The sequence below is a fragment of the Nannospalax galili genome, unplaced genomic scaffold (assembly GCF_000622305.1).
Source record: "Nannospalax galili isolate Female #2095 unplaced genomic scaffold, S.galili_v1.0 scaffold884, whole genome shotgun sequence".
In the NCBI taxonomy this organism is placed as follows: domain Eukaryota; kingdom Metazoa; phylum Chordata; class Mammalia; order Rodentia; family Spalacidae; genus Nannospalax; species Nannospalax galili.
In genome coordinates, this window is record NW_008352264.1 from 1,148,515 (window position 1) to 1,166,084 (window position 17,570).

Consider the following 17,570-nt stretch of genomic DNA (forward strand, 5'->3'; position numbering starts at 1 on the left):
CTTTAAGTCTGTCCTATGGTTATACATATTTTTCTTCTATGAATGGGTTTTGCTGTAAATTATAGCTTTGCCCGTGGTCCCTTGGGTTAAAAGAAATAGTCTCTAAACAGAAAACAGCTCTGATTGGTGACTTGCCTTCTTCCCTCCCCAACCCCCTTCCTAATTGAAACCAAATGTGCAATATATTGGATGCTGGGATCCCTGGCCCAGTCCCAGGAATCCTCAGAATGTGAGGTTTCTCTCAAAGGCATCTTGCATCAGCCTGTGGATGTATGCCTACCAGCGGACTCCTTCACTGGCAAAGTGGAAAAAGAAGAGTTTCACATCAAATTCTTCTTTTGGGGTTGGGGAACGCAGTGGATTATAACTCTTTTCTTCTTTTCAAAACTGTGCGTCCTGGGACAGAAGTAAGTGATATGAATCTTTTTTCTTCTTCATTTTCCCTTTTCTTTTCCAGAAACGAAACGAAAGCTCTGAATATACTTCTCTTGGTTTGTCAGGAAAAGTTTTTAAACCATTGGAGGGCAGTTTGAATCCGGCAAGGAAGGGCAGGGGGCTGGGCTCTTACAGACTCCGGGAGTCAGGTCTCATGTTTTGGGGGGTCTGAATCTGTGTTAGGGAGGGAAGAAGAGGCGCCAATACCCAAAGAAGGCCGAAGCAAAGTACATGACTCCATAGCAGCCGCAAGGTACAATAAACAGTGTTAGCAGAGTTGAAATTGTTGGCAGGCAAGACAGGCCGATTGCAGAGTGAGGCTTGTGGAGAGAGCCGAGCCCGGAGCTAGGTTTTCAGGCATTAAGTGTTTGAAGGGCCTGAGTTTGGGCAGAACACAACGCCAGCACTTTTGTGTTTCAGGACAGTTGCTGATCTAATTGTGAGAAAGGCGACTGTGAATGTGGGCTTGGATGAGAAGTGGCTTCACCCTGGGGCTTGGGTGGCTGGGCGGGAAGGCCAGATGCCTGGAGGGTTTGCAGTGGGTGACATGAAGCAACCACCTTGCTTAGCAGCCTCTCCCCCTTCCTGGTGCTAGGTGCCATCCTTTTGTTATCTAAGGACTTGGGGCTGTTTTCAGTTAGGACTCAGAGTTCTGGCCGAGATTCAAGAGGCCTATCCTAGGGAAAGAGTTCTCTGGAGTGGCGGATACTCAGGCCAGCCATTTGAGGAGATTCTGAAGTGCTCAAGTCGGTGGCTTCAGCACCATCTTGCAGCCTCTGCCTTCAGCAATCTTCCTTAGGAGCAGTGGGAGTCCGGCAAAGTGCATTTTGGATCTCCTCTGACCCTTTCACTGCTCAGATTTAAAAAATGATAGCAGAGGGACTTACTCATTCAGGTCTAACAGCACAGCCAAAGTGGAGCGGAAAGTGAGATGAAGGTTCTCTCTATAGCTAATCTCGTGCCCCTTCAAGCGCCACATCTCTGGTTTTATGTTCATTTTTCAAAGTGTTTTCCAGGCTGAGACAATAGAGGCAGTTTCTCTAACACGTTACCTCAAGGACATTATCAACAGCAGAGAGGATGGTTGTAGGGACTCATCAACTAGCGGCCTTTGTGGTTGTGTGTGTGTGTGTGTGTGTTTGTAAAATTAAAAAAATAAATCTAACATTTGAATAATTGCTCTGAGCAGATGCCATGCTCGAAGCTTTATCTGTGTTGTTTGATTGAGTCCTCACAGTTCTGTAAGGCAGAAAGGATATTAAGACTTAGAGAAATGAAAGGAAATGCAGCTAATGCACCTGAAACTTGTTATATCCAGCTCGGAATCCTGTGCTCCGAATCACTGTTGGCTTGGACTCCCCTCACCTCCTCCACCTGTGTAAGTGCTTACTTTTGGAGTCAAATTCCATCCTTCACTGGGTGACCAGGAGGTGAAGATGTCAGACAGCTTGGATCCCCTCTTGGGAATCTGTGCTTGGAGAAACATTTATCTGGATATCTCTAACTTCTAGGCATGAGATGTTTACTTGGCTGCTTAGCTTTGTTATACAAAGAGCCTGGGACAGAGTTGGAAGACCCAGGTTAGGTTCTGTTTCTGACTTTTTTTTTTGGTCTTTTTGAGACAGGGTCTCCCTGTAGCCCCAGCTGTCCTGAAACTCACTACGTAGTCCTGGCTGGCCTTGAACTCACAGAGATCTGCCTGCCTCTGCCTCCCAAGTGCTGGGATTAAAGACGTGCACCACCACACCTGGAACTTTTTGCACTTTGGCTTCTGTGTTCACTACATGGGGAAAGAATACTTTTCAGTCTTCCTGTTTTAAGAGACATTGGACATGAATGCATTCTGAAGGCTGTGATGAGCTTCACAATGTCAACTCTTATGGTTATGGTTACCAAATATAATGGGAAGCAGCTTCTGCCAGGCCAGGCCTGGCAATTGGTATAGATGTGTATGTGTGTGTGTGTGTGTGTGTGTGTGTGTGTGTGTATGTATGAGTAGGGGACATGTGTGTACATGTGCACATGCTCTTGTGTGCATGTGTGTGTGTGAGGAGGTCAGAGGTCAACCTTGGATGTCATTCCTCAGGAGCTGTTCCCCTTGTTTTTTGAGATAGGATTTCTTCTCGGCTCAGGGATCACTGAGAACACTAGGCTACCTGGCCTCTGAACCCCGGAATCCTGTTGTCTTTGCCTTGGCATCATTGGGATTACAACTGCATGCCTCCACACTTGGAATTTTTACATGGGTTCTGGGGATTGAACTCAGATTCTTAAGCCTGCATGGCAAGCACTTTACCAAGCCAGCCTTCTCACAGCGCTTCATGCTCATTTTCTTCGAATGGAAATTGTTCTCCCTCCTGGGGCAATAGTTCTGGATTTACTCTCTGAAAATTTCTTTTGTGTCCTGGCTTGTCCATGGTACCTCATCCAATATAGAGGAGGATGTAGGAGACTGGCTTTAGGCATCTCTTGGATATACATCATCTCTGAATGAGAGGAGATGTCTCCTACTTTCTTATCAAAGGAGAGTGACATTGAGGAGTTTCATTTCTAGCTGAGGACAGATCTTTAACCCACTGCTTTCTTCCCTTCTTACACAGTCTCTTCCTGGAATGGAAGCCATGTGAATCTGTATTCCATGTAGGGAATTTAGCTCTAAACTCTCTATGTGATAGCATTTGTTTTTTTGAGATAGCATCTTACTGTGTAGCATTGGCTGACATGGTACTTGCTTTGTAAACTAGGCTGGCCTTGAACTCACAAAGATCTGCCTGCTGCTTCCTGAGTGCTGAATTAAAGGTATGTACCACCATATCTGGCATGATAGCATTTTTAATAGATGTTCTAACAAAGTTACAGATGCCTCCCATCTATCAATGTTAACACCATTTATAATTAACATTAACTTAGACATCCTTCTCGAATCCTTTACAAGATACATCTTTGGGTATTTTATATCACCTACACCTCAAATACACAACCCAGAAACACATCTTACAGGCATCTAAGAGCAAGCCCCATCTAAAAATGGACTGCTACTGATGTGCTATTGTGTGCCAGCTCACATCAGTGTTGACCTGTCTGTATTACAGGCATACTAAATTCTTTATATCACTTGCCCTGCTCAAAGGTGTGCAACATATAAATCAGTTGATTCTTTCCAAACAAGGACTACCCAGTCCAAAATGTGCTCAATATTTCCAGGCATCCCAGAGCTGCTCTGAATTTAGCAAGTGGAACTAGAATCTCACTGTATGTCTTATATCCAAAAAGATGATGTTTTGGTAACATGGAACCCCAGGTAGACCTTAAGAATTTATGGACCAATTAAATCAGAATACCTGAAGGTAGATAAAGGAGCTGGTATTTTGAAGTGTTGTCCACGTGATGCTGACATGAACCAGAAAGAAATATTTCTGCTGACAAGTCTTTAAGTGTGTTGCCCAAGGCAATGCAATTCAGGTCTGTTTGGTTTTTACATAACATAGCTTAACAAAGATATCCAGATAGCTGTCCAGTGATATTTCAATCACCTGATCCTGAAACTCTTGGACTTGAAACTTTTCCTTTTATTCATTCTATTTGAGTACATTTGAATATATTATGATCAAGACTTTACACCTCATATGTAATCTAGATGGAAACAGTTTCTTTATTTTGATTTCCATTCTAACTTTTACTTTCTGTCCTTAATGTTTTACATAAAATTATAGTATTTCCAAGTTTCTGTAGTTCTTCAAGCAATGCAGAATCTTGACCATTTGACAGATTATGAGCTTTTAGCTGAACTTTCACTTTGGCCTGTAAGTACAGAGGAAGGTCATCTTTGAGTTAGCCCAAGTATTGTTGAGGCCTGGATGAGGCATGCATAAGTAAAGAAGTCATAGAGATGAATTACTGACTCCATGGCTTCAAGGGCCCATATACCTTCAGGAAGCTAGACATTGTTGACAGGAAGTTCACATTCTCAGTTTTCTTGTGGCTGTGTTTCATGCCCGCCTCAAAGAAATCCTTGAGAGGTCTTTTGAACCTGCTGCTCAGAGACTAATGCTTCCTGGTGCTCTGCTGTGTGAGCGAGAGAGAATGGGCCTGTGATGAGCAGAAGTCGACAGGCTGAAGGTTGTATTGTGAGGTTTGGGCCCCAGCACCATTCATCATTTTCTACCTGTCTTATTGGAGGAGTCTTATCCTCATTGAGTCCCAATCCCCTCATTTGTCTTGCCCATGAGCTTTTTTTCTCCTTTTGTTGTTCAGATTAGGTAAAAGAGTGTATATATCAAGATGGTAGGTGGGGATGCCTTTTGGGTGTGGGGATGCCTTTTGGGTGCCTTTCATAGATGGCTAGTCCTGCAAGATTTGCTGTAATGTGAGATTGTGTTTAGGGTCTTTTGTGAAATTTTAATTAAAAAAATTTGTGTGTGTGTGTGTGTGTGTGTGTGTGTACATGTGTGTGAGTGTCCAATGAGGCCAGAAAAGGGTGTCAGATCCCCTGTAGCTGGAGTTAAACATGGCTATGAGCAGCTTGATATGGGTGCTGGAAACTGAACTCCAGTCCTCTTCTGCAAGAGCAGCAAGTGCTTTTAACCACTGAGTCATTTCCTCAGCCCTTTGTTCAGGTTGTAATGGCAGAGGGAGCCAGAATAAACCAAGATGGGAGATGGATTAAAAATGAGAGTAATCTAGGGCTCTTTAATTTTTCTTTTTAAAGTTAGAATATCATGAATTCAGAAAACATGAAATAGTAATAGTTTCTGAGCTCCCATCTCTAAGGCAGTTTGTCATTAACTTTTTCCTCTCTACTGGTGCTCTTTTAAAGTTGCGTATTTTTTGATTAAAATTTTAATTGACATATAAAAGTGTTTTGTGTTGTAGATTGTATAGATGTGACATCCATCTGTTATAGTTTGTCTCTTCTGTATTATTAATCTCTCAGCAAGTAATTTGATAGCTAATCTCTGCCATGTATTGTTTTTGTGATCAAAGATTATGAAAACTTTCGATTATTTCTTTCTTTGTATGTGTATACGTGTTCATGTGTGTGCAAATGTGTGTGTGTGTGTGTGTGTGTGTGTGTACACCAGAGGTCAAGCTTGGGTTTTGTTCCTTGGGTACCATCCACCTTGTTTTTTGAGACAGGGCCTCTTATTAAGGTGGATCTCTTCGGAAAGGCTAGGCTGGCTGGCCAGCGAGCCCCAGGGATATACTTGTTTCTTCCTCCCTTTCCTTCCTTCATGTGCCACCATGCCAGGCTTCTTTTTGCATGGATTCTGGGGAATCCAACTCAGGTCTTTACACTTGTGTGCAGGTGCTTTATTGACTAGGCTACCACTGCAGCCTAATCATACATCTCTTTGGCTAGTCACTGCATTAGATTCTGGGGAGTATCACTGGGATTTGGACAAGACTTGATGTGGAAATTGTTATTCAGGTTTAGGTTAATAAGATTTTTCTCTTTAAAGTGTGCTGAAGTATAATTTAGAAATAATTCAGAAATAGTTCTCATATGGTGATTGTTAGTTAAGCCAGATGTTCTACAAAAAGACTCAAAATTTTGTGCTTAATTTTTCACAATTTCCTTTTTAAAATTAACAGGATTTATATTTTATAGCAGCTTTAGCCCTACAGAAAAATTAACAGAAGCCCAAGTTCTCATATTACATCTACCTTTCACACAGTTGCTCTATTGATAGCAACTTGCACTGCTATTATTTTTAACTTTTATCACCCACTCAATATCTATTTATTAAACATATAATTTCTCTGCTAGTTATTATGGTGGTATAAAAGAAATAAACCCGTTTCCTCTTTCAAGTTATTTATACTATTCCATGTCTATAGTTTAAAGTCTCATTATTTAAAAAGTTGCTATATGCTTAGTATATGCCTAATTCAGTGCTAGGGCTTAGTACATTAATATCTGGACCCCGTAGCTATTCATTAAATGCCTGATGAACATATGAACAGGTGAAAAGGAAGGATCTAGAAGTAAAGCATAGTCTTTAGGACTTAGGGAACAGACACATACAGCAGTTATGGAAGAAAATTTCAAAGGCACATGAAAGAATGTTGCATAAGGGTAACATCAGTACAACAAGCAAACCAGGAACAATAGTGCCATCTTCTTGATTGGGACTGTGTTCATTACATCACCATTGTCTGTGTTGTCATTGTCTTCATCATAATTGTCACAATAATGCTCATCATTCTAGGTCTAAACCAAAGCATTAAGAACAAATGCACATATCGCATGGTAAGGTTGGAGAAGCGTGCCTTGTGATTTTGACAATTTTAAAGCACTGCTACACGAATACATGCCCCTTGCATTGCCCACTGAGAGTAAAATGAATCAGGATTGGAGTTTGTAAAAGGAGTTCACACCTTGGCAGTTCTTATGGGGCTGCATCTAAATGCCCTGTGGTTCTATAACTTCCCAGAGGCTTATAAAACTTAGAGGGTGTTGAAAGTTTCCTTCATGCGAAACAACTAATCTAAAGAACAGAGTGGCGGGGGCCAATTCACTCAAAAAAAGTAACTCTTCCTCAACAGGATGCAGGTCCTTTTTTGTTTGTTTGTTTCTGAGTCAACCAGGCTGGTCTGGAACTCATTCTGTAGCCCAGGCTGGGTTAAATGCAAGGTGATCCTTTTGCCTCAGCCTCCCAAGTGCTGGAATTACAGGCATACACCACTACACCTGGCTCAGATACACTTATAATTTTATAGCTTTAAAAATAAAGATAATCATTTAAAATAATATGAAAGTAAATTAAAAATAAATCCAAATCACAACCAAAATCTTAACAAGTCACTCTATGGATAGTGATAAACTGATTCTAAAGTTTTTATGAAGAATTGAGTGCATACCTGTATGCCAGCTCAGGGAGGCTGAGGCAGGAGGATCCTGTTCAAGGACAACTTGGGTTCTATAGTGAAACATTGTCTCATAAAAGAAAACACAATGAAAACAAAATAAAATAAAACAAATTTTTGTATGTAAAGTCAAAGTACCTAGAATAACGGGATCCATACTGATAAAGGAGAGCAGTTGGAAGGCCAGCACCACTGAACTTCAAGTCTTTCTATAAAACTGCATTAATCAAGGCAGCTCAGTATTGGCTTTTAAAAGAATAGACAAGTAGTTCTCTGGAACAGAATGGAGGGTCCTGAATAGATCCAACATAAATACTAATCTTTGCAAAGGAGTAAAAGTAGTACATTGAAGGAGAGATAGTCTTTTCTACAAATGGTGCTGCAAAAACTTGACATCTCTAAGCAAACACAACGAATCTAGACTCAGACCTGACATCCTTCACAAAAGTTAATGCAAAATTTATCACAAACCTAACTGTAAATCAAAAAGCATGAAATTCAAAAGATAGTAAGAAGAAATCCTTGAGCATAGGATGACTTTTTTAGATACAAAACCCAAGGCACCATTCATGAAGGAGATAATTGACACGCTAGACTTCATTAAAATTACAAACTTCCTTCCTGAAAAGACAATGTCAAGAAAAACAAGAATATAAGCCACATATTAGAAGACAATTTTTGCAAAATACTGCCTGCTTTCTAAAAACTATAAGGAACTCTTAAAACTCAACAATAAGGAAAATAGACAACTGGTTATAAAACAATGAAACACTTGAGATAAACATTACCAAATGAGATAAACAGAGAGCAGGTAAGCATATTAGAAGACATTTGATCTCACCTGTCACTGAGGAATTGCAAATTAAAATAATGGAACAGCATAGTACACTTAGAGCAGACCCCAAATCCAAAACACTGGCACTGTACAGTGTCAGAGAGGGTGTGGGGCAGCAGGAACTTGGTACAGATGTTCTAGAATACAGTTTCTTACAAAGCTATACCTACTTTGACCATATAATGTAGCAGTTATATTCTCTAGTATTTGCCCAAATAAACTGAAAAATTGTATACATACAGAAAGCTGCACATGAATTTTCATTGTGGCATTCTTCATAATTGTGCTAATTTGGAAGCAGCTAAGATGTCTTTCAGTAGAACAATGAATGAACATCTTGATCGTGGAGTATTTCCCAGTGATAAAACACAGTAGTACTAATAATAGCGCTACTATTAATGTATTGTTTTTAATAACTTGCTAACAAATCATTTATTATTAGAATAATTAACAAAAACTCTGAGTGGTGGTGTGTGCTTACAATCCCAACATTGGGGGATGGAGACAGGCAGTTCCTGTCTTGTCAGCTAGCGTAGTTGAATTGATGAGTTCTTGATAAATAGTGAGAGGCTTTGTCTCAAAACAGAAAGGGTGGTACCTGAGGAATAACACCCAAGGTCAACCTCTGGCCTCTGCACACATAAGCACATGTGTGCACATGCATCTGCAGACACATGCACAAATATATATCTATACATATACAGACATTAAAATAATTTATAGTTTATTAAAATACATAATGCAATAATAATGGAATAATATTCATCACTAATAATTTTAAGCATGGAGGAAACTCAAATGCATAGTACTAAGTGAAGCAAGCCAGTCTTTAAAGGATACATACTGTCGGATTCCAAGTACATGATGTTCTGGAAAAGACAAAACCATGGAGACAGTAAAAATATTAGTCATTGTTAGGACTGGGAAGGGATGAATAGGTGCACACTGAGGATTTTTAGGGTGGCAAAAACTCTTCTGTATGACACTATATTAGTGAACACATGTGTCATTATGCATTTGTTAAAACCCGCAGAAATGTCAATACCACAAGTGAACTCCAGGGCAAACTCTGACACTGGGTGACAATGATGTGTCATTGTAGGCTCACTGAGTGTAGCCTAGGCACCACTATGATGAGCAGCATTAACGGCAGAGGAGATAAGCAGGTAGGGACAGGGAGCAGATGGGAGGAATCTGTGGTTTTGTTCAATTTCTCTGTGTATATAGAACTGCTCTAAAAAAGTTAATTAAGAGAAAATTTCCCCTTCAACTCCCAAAGTCCTAACAGTGACTCTACCATATTATTTGAAGGCAAACATTGTAGTAATAGCCATGGATTCTGTATGTTTCAAAATGCTTTCACTTCTTTGCACTTACAATGCTCTTATACAGGCTGTGGAGATGGCTCAGCAGGTGAAGGTGCTTGCTTCCAAACCAGGCTACTTGAATTCAGTGCCCAGAACCCACATGGTAGAAGAGAACTGACTCTTACAAATGGCCCTTTGATTTTTACACATATGCTGTGGCATGTACATGTGCACACATAGAGATGCACATGTAAAAAATAACTTTAAAGATGAAAAAATGTTCTTATGTATAAAGGGCATCACAAAATTTCTACATCTTCCAGTTCGGTTATGCTAATCCCTGTCCTGAACCAGTGCCCACATTCAGTTTCACTTTAAAGTGAAGCCTTGAGTCATATGGGCTACACTTTCATGACAACACCAACCCTATCCTCTTTGAACAGTATCTTCTCTCCCGGCATTTCACTTAAATACTACTCTTCTTTTTTTCTCAATGTACATTTTTAAATTGAATTTTTGTGGATTTCATACAATACATTTTAATCGTATTTAGATATCCCCTATCTGCATTCCCTAAAGTCCACCCACAGGATTTCATGCATTCTACCTTATATATTAAAACCTATCAAATCAAGTTTGTGTACCCAGCTGTCTCTCCATGTGAGTTCATCCACTGGAGCCTGTTCAGTCTATCTAGCATTACTCCTTTAAAGATCAACTCTCCCTCATCTAACAGTGATCAACTGACAATAGTTCCTCGGCTAAGGTTGGGACCTCCTGCCCATTTCCCCAGTTCTATGCTGGTTTTTGTGTGATTGAGTTTGTATGGGTCTTTGCATGCTGTCACCATTGCTGTAAGTTCATATGAGCAAGTTTTCAGAAGCCTGGAAGACTCTGTTTCCTTATGATCATGCACCACTCCTGGCTCTTACAATCTTTCTGGCCCCTCTTCTGCAATGGTCCCTGAGCCATGGGTGGGTGAGGTTTAATGTATTCAGGGATATGCGCTCTGCAGCCTCTTATTCTTTACACTTTGGCCAGTTGTGGCCTTTTGTGTTCATTACCCTCTGTTGCATGAGAAAACTTCACTAGTGAGAGTTGAGAGATACATTAGTGTTCTTTCTATCACTTGTCCACTATGTTCTGTGAACCTTAAGTGTGGAGGTTCCAATGTTGATGTGTCACTTAGGGTTGGGCATGTCATAGACACTTATTCTCTGTGTGTGACCAGTTGTGGAACTCGGTAATAGTCTCCATCTGTTGCAAAAGAAGCTTCTTTGATGAATGGTGACTGTTATACTTGTCTGTAAATATAAGGATCCATATTTAGCATAGTAAGAAATTATGTTTGTCTAGGAGTGTGACAGACATAGGGTTTTCTCTAGTATCTATGACCTCTCCAGTCATGTATATTTGGCTATGTTTACAGTGCCACACATGATTTACTTACAGTGTCTTCACAAATATTTCCTCCCATTGAGCAGGTTTTAAGTCCAATTTGAAGTTATTGATTACCCCCAAGATTAAAGCTCCCCTACTGCACCCATATAGTTTGCTGTGCTGGTCATTGTTGAATACTACTCTTCTTAAAAGGCAAACTTAAGTTTCAGATCTTCCATGTAGTTCCAATCTCATTTCTTGGAATTCCAGTTCGTTTGGTTGGGATCACCTAATTTAACAAGGAACATATCTTAGATGGTTTAAGGTATGTTTAAAATTTGTGCTCTAACTAACCTTATAGCATAACCCATAAGTGAGTACATACTGGGTTCTCAAAACACAGTAAAGACTCTTTATATGCCTACCACAGTGCCTACTTTTTGTTAGGAAGATTCTTAGAGGAAAACATGAAAGCCTCCTATGTTATATGTTTGAGGATATGAAGGAACTCAATTTCCATTGATTGGTTATGCTGTAAGATCAGTGTCTCTGGGAACTAGATCATGGGGAAATAGGCTAAGCATTGGGTATACTGTTGGAAGTGCTGGGTTCTGTTAATGCTGTTTCTTACAAGTTATAAAAGTTGAAGACACCAGTGTCTTCATGAATATAAACGTAGAGGAAGAGATTAGCTTACATGTGATTAGCTGATGAGAATTATGGACACAGTACAGGCAGGTGCACTTTGTTTTTATTTCATTTTACTTTTGCAACAAATAGAAGATGATTTTTTATATGCAGATTAGTCATTTTTGGGAAACAATACCAGATTTGATTTCTTGTGGTCTGAATATTGGCAGACATGGTGTCTTTACCTTTGCATAGAGTACCTTTCTACGTATCTCTGATAACAGCAGTATTTACCTTTTACCTCTCCCTCATCTACTAAGTTGTCTTTCTTTTCCCCAAACTTTTATTAAAAAATTAAGACTGCTCAGTTTAACATTTAGTGTCATGTAATAAGCAAGTAGCTGCTGCTTTATATTGTTTTTTCACTCTAAAGACTGTTAAATACAAAAACAGGTAACACAAAAATATTTAAGTGTGGGCTAGAGATGGCTCAGCAATTAAGAACACTTCCTGCTCTTCCAGAAGACCTGATTTCAGCTCCCAGGACCAACATCTGGCAGCTCACAACTCCCTGTAACTCCAACTGAAAGGAATCTAACACCTTCCAGCCTCAGTGTGCACACAAATTAAATTTTAAAGTATTTTCAGAGCTGGGCATGGAGACACACACTTTTAATCTCATCACTTGGTTAATATTGTTTTTTAAAAGAGAAAACTTTTCCAAGTCTTTCTTTGGCCAGTGTATCAGTTATTTTTCTGTTGCTGTGATACAATACCATGATGAGTAGCTGGAGAGGTGGCTCAGCTTTTCTGGAGGTTCTAGGTTTGGTTCCTAGCACCCACATGGCAGAGAACAACAGTCTGTAACTCTAGTTCCAGGGGATCTGATGCCCTTTTCTGGCCTCCACAGATGTGCACACATGGTGCTACATTCATGCACATAAAATAATAAAATACTCATACACACAAAATAATAAAAAAATACATGATCAAAAGCAATTTATAGAAGAAAAAGATTATTTTGGTGTATGGTTCCAGAGGGAGAGTCCATAATGGTGGGGGAGGCATGGCAACAGGTTACTGCAGTAGGAAACTAATTGGTTACATTTTCATCTATATGCAGCAAACTGGAAGTGGGGAGAGGCTGTGAACTCTCAAGACCCTCTGCTTGTGACGTACTTCCTTCAGCAAAGCTCTACCTCCTAGTCTATAAGGTTCTCAAACAGTGCTGCCAACACTGGAGACCATGCGTTGAAATACCTTTGGGAGTCATGTCCCATTCAAATTACCACAGTCAGTTATTACCAAAGGGCTATCAAGCTTGGATACCAAGGTTGCTAGAACAATGGCTCTCCTAGTGACGATGTAGGTGCACCAGAAAACAGAGTTCCACAAGTAGTGGCCAGAGGCTGGCTGAGCCTGACATGCTCCAAGTGGCTTTGCCCACAGACTGTTGATGGAGCAGGTTCCGTGTTGCTTAAACCCAGGCCTTTTCACAGGTGGAGAGAGGGGTAGACTCAGTCTCAAGGAACATTTCCTTGGGACTATTTGATTTGCCATTACTCAAACATGAATATTATGTGAATCTATTTTCTAGGAAAAAAAATTTAGCTTCTCAGGTGACAAATTGTTAGTGTTTTATTAAAATATGTATAAATAAAAATTGATACTATAGGCACTTCTTACGTTGATAGTTCTTATGCAACCATAAAGCTATTTCATTAATGAAAGCAAATTTACTAAGAAACAAAACACAACTGGCGATAGTTTACATTAAGAGCTTTGTTTTAATGTAACTGATGATGTGGTTTTGTTGAAATTCATCACTAGTGAGGAAGTTAGAGGATAGACTGGAATCTTGTACCTAAGTAATCTTGTTCTATTATTAACATGTATTAATACTTTAACGTAGAAAGTATGTTGGTGTAAGGACATTGAACAAATTGTCTTTAATAACCACAAGGGTTCATAAATTCAGGAAACTCAGATCTCAACCAAAACTCTGGAGTAGTTAATAGTCAAATGTCAGTTTTAATGAGGTATCACTTGATAATTTACTCCATTGCTGTTAGTCACGTATCTCGCTGCTGTGACAAAATACCCGAGAAAGCAACTTAAAGAAGGAAGGGTTTATGGGGCACTCCATCATGGCAGGACAGGCAGGGTGGGAAGAGTGGCTCTAACTGTGGGGCAAGAGTGTGAGTCAGCTGGTCACGTCGAGTCCACAGTCAGGAAGCAGGGAGAGATGAATGTTGGTGCTTAGCTCCCTGTCTCCTTTTTTCCTTTCTATTCACTCTGGGACCTCAGCCTATGGGATGGTGATGCCCACATTCAGGGTGAGTTTTCCTTCCTCAGTTTAAACTCTCTGGAAGTGCCCTCATGGGCATGCCCAGTGTTGTGTGTCCTAGGGGTTTCCAAATTCAGACAAGTTGACAATGAAGAGTAACTATTGAAGATGAGGTTAATACTGTGGTGATATCTAAATGGTACCAAGTGGGCACCGAATCCAGTTATTAACAGAGTCTGGGACAGAACCTGTCTGCTTTGTGTGTTTATGCCTCAGCTCTCTGCTTGAAAGCCAGTACTTGCTGGTATGTAAAATGTCAGATTCCAAATCATACATCTGTTGAAGCAGGACTGCTGTGGCTGAATAGATTAAACTGCCCCATGCCATGCGATAACTCAGGCTTCCCACTGCCTTTTCTAGTTCCAGATTTGCTCTTGTTTTGATTTAGCTTTTATTGGCATTTGCACAAATGCCATTTGTTTATACAAACGAAAAGGCGGGAACTGAGATTGTACGATGACACCTACAACTTATTCTAAAATGTCAAATTAGAGAGTGGAGGGTACAATATTTTTAAAAATCTAGAAATCTTCTGGACTGCATTGGAATTGTGGAACACATTGTGTTCAAAGTAAAGTTGGGCTTGATATGTTTCAGAAAAAAAATTTTGATTTTCCCTCTTTCCTTTAAAATTCACTAATGATTGGTGAATGATGAGTGTTTATTGTGCACCAAGATTAAGATAAGCATTTTACATACAACCTCTCCTCAGAACCTTATAATAATTGTAAGTTGTGGGGGGACTTTTCCTTTGCATGAGGATACAATTTCAGAGATGGTCAGTCACACGACACGTGACAGGACAAAAATCTGAACCTGTATCTTTCTCATCGCATCACGCAAGTTTTTCCAGTTACTTATTCTTCACAGAGTTCCATTATACATTGTGAGTCTTTTATTACAAGTAGGCACAACTACTGTGTGTGTGTATGCATACAGAGGCCAGAGGCCAGCCTTTGGTGTCCTTCCTCAGGAGCTGTGTGCCTCATTTCTTCTTTATCTTTTCTTTGAGATGAGTCTCTCAATGCCTGGAGCTCACCAGGTCAGCTAGGCTGGCTGGCCAGCAAGTGCCAGAGACCAACTGTCTCCACTTCCTCAGCACTGGGATTACAAGTGCACGGCAGTAGTCTCACTTTTTTTTTTTAATGTGACTTCTGGATATTAAACTCAAGTCCTGCTTGTGCTACAAACAGTTTCCTGAGTGAGCCATCTCCCCACCCCCAAGTGCAGCTGCTTTATAATTACCCCTCATATGCTTGAATTTTTTACTGGGCCAGTCTTTGATCTGGCTTTCAGACTTCAGTATGCTTCAGAAACACCTCAAATGCTTTTTTAAAAATGCAGCTCTTAGGCTTCGCTCCAGGCAGTGAATAAGAATTTTCTGTGCAGCGTCCTGAGGACCTGTATGTATTTTAGGAGGCTCCCTCAGGTGGTTCTGTTGCAGATCTGAGCACATTGTGCGTTAAACTGCAATTCACCGCAGGTTCCTCAGCTGCCATGATTGTTTCGAGGTTTGTTTGTTTTGTTATTTTGGTTCATCCTTGTCTCTTATGAACTTGCTCACAAAATGATTGCCAAATAGTTAAAAGAATGAATGATCGAAGGAGCAATTGTCAAGGGAGAACATCTTCTTGGGAAGAATACTGTTTTGGTCAGTCTCTTGGACAGTTTGGAGATACATGTTTAGCTATCACGTAATGTACTCCATCTAGACCCTTTCTTCTAGAGGCCAGATTCGATGAGAAGCCTGCAAGGAAGTAGCAGAAAGCTCAGCTTTGTCTATAAGAAAAAAGTCAGTGGATTTCCCTGGGTTTTCCAGGATGAATTAGAATAACTTTTCTCTCTGTTTTCAAAAGCCAAGGACAATTGAATTAAAAAGGTCTATTCTGAATGCTTTTGAGGCCTAAAAGGGATCAGTTTCTTAGATTTTGACTTGAATTTTTGTAGGCTTAAAGTTTTCTGCTTAACTTATAGTTGAGACTAACATGGATTCTTTTATTCAGCAAGAGAATTTTTTTCAGTACTTCCTAAGAGCACTTAAGAAGGCATGGTATTTTCTTTTCCTGAACTTATTATATGAGTCAGAAAATGCAAGAAATGGTAAAAGAGCAAGGCATGTAAGCGCAGGGCCAATTACTCAGTGTCTGTGAGTGTGGGAATACATGGAATTGTCGGTTCCCCTAGAGGACTGACGGTGAAGGTTGGAAGGTAAGAACCAGAAGAAATGAGATGGGCAAGACACAGAGTGGAAGTGCTCAACAGTCAGCCACACGGGTGGCTCAGGAGACAGCGGAAGCTGAGTCCAGGGTGGCGGGGCGCATGGATGCATCGCAGTTACATCTTAGGATGGCAGAAAAAGTATTGGTTGTGGTAGAATTTGCTCATTTCTTTTGCCTAAAGGTTAAGTGTAGAGTTGTCTTAAGAAGATTAGCATGACAGCAGCTAAGGGGAACTGCAGGGAGGAGTTGGGGGGGCACTCATTAGGAAGCTGATTTCAGAGGTCCAGATGTGACTTAAGTCCAGAGGGTTTAGACCAGGGTGGCAAAATGGACAAGGAAAAGCTACAGCAGATGCAGAAGGACTTGGAAAGACAGTGTGATTGCCAAGCGTGGGCAGAAGTAGAAGGAAACTCCCACATTAGCTGCTGTGGAATGTACAGGAACCTAAAACTCATTTCCCATAAGAACCTGTGGCCCGTGGCAAGTGTTTTGAGCTTATGATTGGAGCCCCAGGTCACGATGTCTCACATGTCTGCCTCACCCTTTGCTGCTGGCCATGCACTTGGCTCTGGAATAGACGGTGACTAGCTGCTGTCTTTCCTTGTATCTGATGGCTTCCCCACCAGTTTCCCACAGTGAGGGCTATTCAGTAGGGGCATTTTTGCTTGGAGCCTACAGAGGAACACTTGCTAAGAGACCTAGATTATGTTTTCCAAAGTGTAATCTTTGGAAAGTTGTGAGATGTTAGTAGATGACAACAGGTGTGGGATAAAGGCGAGAGCCCTGTGGTCAAGTAAATTTGGAAAATACTGTTAGAGAATTAAACAGGTTTCCTTCTTTCCATATGGTAATAAAAGTGTTGTCAGGGGGAAGGGGAGATAGCTCAATTAGTGCAATGCTTGTCATGAAAGCATGAGGACCCAAGCTTGAATTCCCAGTAGCCACAAGGAAAGCTGGGCATGGCAGCAGATGTCTGTAATCCCAGCCCTGGGGAGGCAGAGACAGGAGGACCCCTGGGACTTGTTGGTCAGATTCTGTACCCAAATCAGTGAGTTCTAGGTTCAATGAGCAACTCTGTCTCAAAAAACAGGGTGGAGAGTGATTAAGGAAGACAACTGACATTGACTTCTGGTTTCCACATGTATGTACATGTACATGCACACACACATGAGCATGCATACATACATACACACGAAGTGTTGCTTATCCTAGAGAAAGGTAGCTTACAATACTCCATAAGCTAACTGGATTGTGGAGGCCTTTCAGAAGGAGCACCTTGAGGGAGGAGGAATGTACATCATATACTTGGAGAGACTGGGTGCTGTAGAACTTTAAGTCTCTTACACCATAGGTTGGTCGTGTAATGAGAAGAAATAAGAGGTTGAGATTTGGGTCTAGAATCTACCATTAACTGTCAGTCTGGGGCAAGTCATTGAACCCCTCTCAACCCCAGTTTCTGCAGGGGTTTTTACTAACATTGGAGGAAGTCTTAAGGTCCTTTCAACTCCAAAAGTCTGAGATCATGTGTATATTCAGAAGAGGAAAATAAT

At 40.6% G+C, this 17,570-nt stretch overlaps 1 protein-coding gene across 5 annotated transcripts in view; it reads left to right on the top strand.

Annotated features, from left to right (window-relative positions):
- Nucleotides 1-221: 221 nt before the first annotated feature.
- Ddr2 (discoidin domain receptor tyrosine kinase 2) overlaps nt 222-17,570 on the top strand; it is a 172,009-nt gene continuing 154,660 nt past the window's right edge. For 2 of the 5 annotated variants that reach the window (XM_008849081.3, XM_017802205.2), the window contains exon 1: nt 277-407. Coding sequence is in view for 1 of the 5 variants with exons in the window: in XM_017802204.2 (XP_017657693.1) it covers nt 273-407 (135 nt within the window). In the remaining 4 variants the exon portion in view is untranslated. Of the gene's footprint in view, nt 408-17,570 lie in introns of all 5 variants that reach the window. The other 3 variants (XM_017802204.2, XM_029554063.1, XM_029554064.1) reach the window with 3 other exon arrangements.